Source organism: Hippocampus comes, unplaced genomic scaffold, assembly GCF_001891065.2.
Source record: "Hippocampus comes isolate QL1 unplaced genomic scaffold, H_comes_QL1_v1.1 scaffold356, whole genome shotgun sequence".
Taxonomy (NCBI): domain Eukaryota; kingdom Metazoa; phylum Chordata; class Actinopteri; order Syngnathiformes; family Syngnathidae; genus Hippocampus; species Hippocampus comes.
Window position 1 is genome coordinate 232590 of NW_017805633.1, and position 7222 is coordinate 239811.

A 7222-nucleotide genomic window follows, 5' to 3' on the forward strand; every position below is an offset into this window, starting at 1 on the left:
TAAATTAACGATTAAATATCCGGGACAAATCTCGTGTGAGTACAGTTTTAATATGACATGGGGTGAAAAAGTTTCACATTTTTAGACTTTGCACTGCTCCAGACATGACGACACACGTGACGCATTTGTCGTTCGACACAACACAGCGCACAGTTGATGACGTAATCAAACCGCGTTATACGGCAAGATGGCGTCCTGAATAAACTTTTTACTGCGTCTGTGAAATACAACATTTATTTATTTTTCTCCCGGAGCATTAACAGCCTAATTCACTTTAAATTTCATAATATGTGTTAGCATACGTAGCTGCATAACATGAAGTCCGACGTGGAGGATTTAATGCCGCGGCTGCTGCCCATTGAGTGCGGAGAAACTTCATCGGTTCTCAACCTGGATGGTCCGCCAAGAAACCCCCAAGAGTATCTCCGACAAGTCCAGTATGCCCGCATGAAACTCTACCTCTTACCTTATTCCTAGTGAAGCATCTCTCTGACGTTCTAGTTATTTTTTTATGTTACTATTACTAGCAGCATCCTGATGTCAACAAGTACACACTTTTACCTCACGAGAAACATGTAGTTCTACTGGTGCGCCCAAGTCATCCCACTACTGTACTGCGTAATGTTATACAGTAGTCGGAAAAAAAACATTACTTCTAACTAGTGCGCCATTGTCGTTGTATTATGTAGTATGGAACTTTATTGGATTATTATTTGATATCATCTTCAGGTCCATGTAATAGGATGTTCAAACAGTCGATGCATGTTCTTTTCCCTTCAGGTTGGAGGCAGCGTTGTGTCCAGAAGTGGTGGTTGCGAAGATTGACCCCAAGAAGTTAAAGAAGCAACAAACCGTCAACATATCTGTGAGCGAGATATGCTTTCATTGATCGCCTTGTTTGTTTGTTTTTTTACCATTTCTCCAAATTGTTCGTTTCTATATTTGCATACATTTATTAGTTTCAGCAACCTGCTCCATTGCTGAATTTGTAAATGTGATCATTTACAACGTAGTTTTTTAAAGGTTTGATAAGATAAGATAAGAAAACCTTTATTAGTCTCGCAATGGAGAAATTCCCAATTCACAGCAGCAAAGTTATGAAAGGAAGAAGTAGAAAAACAAAATATAGGAGCTGCTGGAAAGGCAGCCACTCTCGCGGCGCCATTTGTGGTTGTTTATTGATTATGGCAGTGTTTCACAATCTTATGAAGCCAAGGCACATGGTTAAATAAAAAAAAAAAAATCTCATGGCACACCATCAAACAAAAATATCACAAAAGTGGATAACCAGGGTAAATAATGGTGCCATTGTCAATAGTTTTCCCTTGTCACCAGGCCGTTTATGATTTTGTACCAGATTACAGCCTCTTTCAGGTCTACAGTCTTGTTCCTGACATCTTATGACGTATCTTTTTAGTCTTGCTCAAGGCGGGACAGAGATGTCATGATAGGTAAATAAATTATTCCTTGTGTGCTTTTTACAAATTACAATTTAGAATCAACAGTACTTGCAATTGATTACATGTGGACAACTATGTACTGCATGGGCACCAGTCACTCTAGGTGAGCTAGTAATACTGCTCGGGTTTTTTTCCACTCAATAAAATGTACAGGATTTTACAACTTTTATTGTGCTTGTTTGTATGCATTTGCACCTGATATGTTGTCGAGAATTCAGAGTTAGTAATAAACAACCCAACTTCTATGTAGGTTAGCAAAATTACAAATTCAGCAGTCGATCGAATAATTATTCCCCCTCTGTGTATACAATTGTGGTGGGTGGCAGTAGGCAAATCGGTGAGAAAAAAAAAGTATATACTTTTTGTTCCATTAGCAAATATTAGGGGTGGGACGATGCACTTACCTCACGATTCGATTCAAATCAGCATACTTGTGTGACGATTAGATTCATATCACGATCATTGATTATACTGCGATTTGCGATTCAATATAACGGTTATTGTTTTTTTCCTCAAACAGTACATTTTCTTTTATTGTACCATTTAAAAAAAAAACAACAACAACAATCCATAAATTGAATCATGTACTTCAATCAATGCAACCAGATGAAAACCAGTCACTCTGTCTAACATTTATTTTCAGCCAAATGCCCTTGGTATAACATCACAACATGTTGTTGGTCAGTGCCATCAGCGGTCAAGAAGACGCCAGAGCATTTTCACCATTCGCCATTTTCTTGTTTTTTTTGTTTGTTTTGCTCCGACTGCGTGGCTCAGGCACTGGCTCGCTCAAGATGACGTAGTGTGACTCCGCTGAATTCTTATGCCTGCAGACTCATCACAACAAATTGGCCCCGCGCTGCCCTCTGCTGGAGGGAAGTGGTAGCGTCCCCTGTGCTGTTTGAAAAATCATGAAAATCGATTCTAAACTTTGACATCGATTTATTGAATATCGGCATCTAAAATTCCGATTGTTGGGTGAATCTATTTTTTTTGCACACCCCTTGCAGATATACTTTTACTCAAATATGTTTGAATCACGTGACCATTGAATGTGTTCCAGGTGGCAGAGTGCCATGCTGCTCCAGCTGGATTTTCTCCCAGCCTAGATTGGCAACAGAGGCAAGTCAGCAGTTTTTCCGATGTCAGACAGGTGATTAAAAATAACTAACTGTGCTATGCATACTTAAAAATTGATCCTCGTTGTAAAAGGGTTCCTCTGACCTTTTCTGCATTTCGCTCAGAGCATCACAAAGAACAGACAACACTGGAGCAGCCACTCTCTTGATGACAATGTCGTCATGGTGAGAATTATCATGATAGTTCGAGAGTTTTTTTTTTTTGCTGATGATGTCAGTGAATGGATGTCATTTATATGCAGTTGTTTATCTGCAGCCAAAGCAAGCAGATGAGGAAGGCTGGAAGCAGTTTTGTTTAGGAGAACGGGTCTCTCAAGGTACATTGTCCTCGCACGCAGATGCCAATGCAGAGGCAGGGCTGGACTACAGCAAGGTTGGATGAAATAAGATTTGGATTCTTCTGCATATAATTGATTGAAATCTAGTAGCAAAATTGTTGTTCAGGTTGGCTTCCCACCCTTCCTGAGCATCGTCAGCCGATTCAGCCAGGTAGGTTTGGTCCACTCGAGCCACCATAGCTTCCATTCAGAATCAACATTGTCCTCTTTGCATTTGCTTTGTCTGCAGGCTACTGTCCTGACAGTGCTGGACATTCTGATCAGTTGGTTTGAAGAAAGAGATTTTGTCCCCCAGTTGGTGAGTTGGCATTCATGCTTCTGTTGGGTGCCACCGTAGGAGGTGCGACGTATTGCACAAACAAGACACATTTTCTTGGCCACTGAATGAAGGGAATACTTTTGACTTGCTCATCGATTAAAGTGACTGACGAGGTCATGTGAATGACAGTTTCCATACATCCCATACTTGGAGCTGTACACGCCTCATCAAATGAGATCCAAAACAAGGCTGCATGCACGGCAGAAGACAATTAGGGATGTTTGATGCCACTTTTTTTTTTCCAGACCAATACCAGTATGAATACTCAGTTTTTGATGACTCACCACTACCAAGTAACCGATACCACGAGTACCTTTGATGCTTAAAAATTAAACCTAGGATAGATAATTGCAAAGGAAGACTTTTTTCTAAATAAATAACAAAAGGCACATATATAATGTAGTAATTGCATCTTATTCACGGAGAAAACCCCTGTCAGTCATCCATGCTATTTACTTTCTCAGAGTAGAAGAGAGCGCCATCACTATCAGGGACTGGTTTTGGTAGCCTACGAGAGAACTCGATACGTTGAAATAAAACCAGCATAAACTCGATACTTCGTATCGGTCCTTGCCCATCCCTAATGACAATAACCCTCTTGAATATGTAGCATAAATGGTTCTCACTACTCATTTCAAGATGAAGCCATTTAAAGGGGCCATGTCATGCTAAATCCACTTTTTCAGCCTTTCACCATGTTTACTTCAGCAAAACTGCCAGTTTTTGCGAGGTGGTAGAGTAGAGGACCCCAAGAGGCAGGGAGGAGCAAGAGGCGGACTGATCCGCTTTATCCTCACAAGGGTCGCGGGGGGTTGCTGGAGCCTATCCCAGCTGTCTTCGGGCAGTAGGCGGGGGACACCCTGAACTGGTTGCCAGCCAATCACAGGGCACACACAGACGAACAACCATCCACGCTCACACTCACACCTAGGGACAATTTAGAATGTTCAATGAGCCTGCCATGCATGTTTTTGGAATGTGGGAGGAAACCGGAGTACCTGGAGAAAACCCACGGAGGTCTGGCCGGGGAGAACATGCAAACTCCACACAGGAAGGCTGGAGCTGGAATTGAACCCGGTACCTTTGCTAACTAACTAACTGAAGGACTCGAACAAAGTCCTGAAAATCACAAGGAACCAAAGTAACAAAAACCTATGACAGACACAAAACATGACAGGAACACACAGACACTCACAATGACCCAACAAAGAGTGACGAACGGCAGGGAAGTAAATACAAGCCAAGTGACAAGACAACGAGAAACGCCTGGACAAGACACAAAGGGTTGAGGGAGCTGATTGGTTCAACATCGGTGACCCGCGTGATGAGAACAGGTGGAGACAAAAAGGGCACATGTGAGAACAAAACCAAACGTAACCTAAACAAAAACAGCAGCAAAGTGGTATTCTCCTCCATTCACCCGTCTCTGAGCATTCCTGCTCATTCCCCCCTCAAAGTAAAAGCTTTGCCTAATCCAAGAAAACGACTGGCTCCTCACTTTTCTACGTCACAAAGCGAAGAGCCACCACCGTACAGCCCCCGTTGACAAAAAACACGTCAGCTTTCTCAGAGCAACAACCAGTGAAACACTTTCAATTTTCAATCTGCCCCCCGGGCCTTGACTTTCACACCTGTGCTGTAACCTGATAACATGATAAGCTGTCCACTGTTCTAAGCGCTGTCCCTGAAAAGGTGAATAAAAAATGAGGTCACCATTGCACCAAACGTTAAGACATAATCATATATCCAGTGTGTTATAGTTAACTGCAGAATGCTTCAAATAGAATGATATGGCCCCTTTAATACTTCCAAGTTTCCAGACCATGAACATGATTTGCCAAATTAATTCCCCCAATCCCACCGCACCACCTCAGGGCCGCTGGTTGTACGCACTGTTGGCCTGCTTGGAGAAACCATTGCTGCCTGAAGCCCATTCTTCAATCAGGCAGTTGGCTCGGAGATGTGCTCAGCTGCGCAGCAACCTGGTAAGATGCAGCAAGGCTTTTTTGGATGGATTGAGGATTGATTCAGGATGTGTGCCGAGTTGGGACTTAAAAATGACACTGTCGATTGACCTGCTTTGTGTAGGCGAGCCAGGACGATGACAACTTGCCTGCCCTCAATCTTCTCATCTGTTTGGTTGCAAGGTAATTGAAGGAGGATAAATTGGAGCACAAACCACAAGCACATCATCATATAGTACAGGGGTGTCAAACTCATTTTTGTCGCGGGCCACATTGTAGTTACGGTTTCCTTTGGAGGGCCGTTATGGCTGTGAATTTTGTGAAACCATATAAATGTTTAATCACCTTCACATATTACATCCACAGCATACAACAAATTGATGGCTACCTAGTTTTGAAATCAGAAGTCAAGAATAATGACTTGTTTCAGCATTGTTTACATTAATGTAATAAGGGGTTTGGAAACGAGAAAATACTTGCAATATCTCCACATTATTATGGATTCCATATGACAATTTGAAATTTTGATTCAGACTTTCGCAAGCATCCTGGAAGGTGATATGCTTGATTTGCTTTCGCGGGCCATATAAAATGATGTGGCAGGCCAGATCTGGCCCCCGGGCCTGGACTTTGACGCCTCTGATATAGTTCATGCAATTCGCTGGCTTTACTGAGTATCTTCATCTTACCGATGGGTGTAATCAATTATCAGTCATCCTTGGAGTGAATGATAAACTAATGTTCTCACTTGTTTTTATGTAGATACTTTGAGCAGAATGACTTGGCAGACCAGCCGGAGTGAAAGTCTTTCTGTTTTACGGATGACAAATGGATCCCACCATGACACCCAGAAGGCTGCAATCAAGTTAAAAAAAAAAAAGAAAGAAAGAAAAACTCTACAGGTGTGGACAACTAGACAACGTTTGACTTTGACAACTCTGATATAGCACATGCAATTCGCTGGCTTTACTGAGTATTTTCATCTTACCGATGGATGTAATCAATTATCAGTTATCCTTGGAGTGAATGATAAACTAATGTTCTCACTTGTTTTTATGTACCGTAGATACTTTGAGCAGAATGACTTGGCAGACCAGCCGGAGTGAAAGTCTTTCAGTTTTACGGATGACAAATGGATCCCACCATGACAACCAGAAGGCTGCAGTCAAGTTAAAAAAAAAAAAAAGAAAGAAAAATAGAAAAACTCTACAGGTGTGGACAACTAGACCACGTACACGCATCCTGTTGATGAAGTCATGCAGCCATCAGACCAGTAATGAGTCTGATCATTTTCATATGAGCGGTGAACTGTGAGTTAACTGAATTTTGTACTCAGGATGAATTTCAGGTAAATCTATTAAACATTGGTGACTGCATATTTGGTGCAGTTCAACAAGCACCTTCGAAATGTGATTTGTGATCAACTTACATCATCAACACAACGTTGTGGGGCGAATAGCGACGGTAAAAATGAACGTTATCTCTGATCAACTATTTGTTTTTGATGGCCCCATTTAAACTCACCACAAGAGGCATCAAACACTTTGACCCCACTGAAATAAATTTAGGTAGGTCCAGCCATCCTTCAGAAAAATAAACCGAAGAGGGGGATTGGACAAACACTTTAGACATGACTATTTTGCTAACCTATTAACAAGACCTCATCAAATAAATGGACACTAATAAAGTGCATCGATCTTGATTAGAAATTGTTGACAGAATGTAATACAAGTCGAAATTTGTTACGTACCTCAAGGGAGATAACAAATCTGTACATTATAACGGTACAGTAGTTCGTTGTAACCATTTCCAACAAAATCACCGCCAACTACGATGTATAATGCAGCATTCTTCAAGATTAACAAGACATCTATGCACATGGTAGAACAAAGTGGAGTCAACCCCTCCTATGTCAGTTATTACAAAAAGAGAATGCATTTAGGATGTGAAAAAAAAAATGATAGAAACTTTCTTCAATACTATAAATTAAAAACGAGGGCTA

The 7222-nt window shown here is 41.4% G+C and overlaps 1 protein-coding gene across 1 annotated transcript; it reads left to right on the plus strand.

The window, feature by feature from the left end:
* Positions 1–155: 155 nt before the first annotated feature.
* Positions 156–6088, plus strand: gemin2 (gem (nuclear organelle) associated protein 2). Its single transcript, XM_019881688.1, has 10 exons — positions 156–437; positions 781–865; positions 2524–2613; positions 2705–2764; positions 2856–2972; positions 3044–3088; positions 3167–3235; positions 5131–5241; positions 5345–5403; positions 5983–6088. Exons 1-10 carry the CDS (start codon positions 316–318, stop codon positions 6020–6022), a joined length of 798 nt encoding a protein of 265 aa, XP_019737247.1. The 5' UTR covers positions 156–315; the 3' UTR covers positions 6023–6088.
* Positions 6089–7222: the final 1134 nt, after the last annotated feature.

What these genes read in the sequence shown, in the direction of transcription:
- gemin2 (XM_019881688.1), top strand. Translation starts at nt 316, where the DNA reads ATGAAGTCCGACGTGGAGGATTTAATGCCGCGGCTGCTGCCCATTGAG. An exon ending in AACAAACCGTCAACATATCT is followed by an intron (nt 866 to 2,523) that starts GTGAGCGAGATA and finishes AATGTGTTCCAG; the next exon opens with GTGGCAGAGTGCCATGCTGC. An exon ending in GTTTTTCCGATGTCAGACAG is followed by an intron (nt 2,614 to 2,704) that starts GTGATTAAAAAT and finishes CATTTCGCTCAG; the next exon opens with AGCATCACAAAGAACAGACA.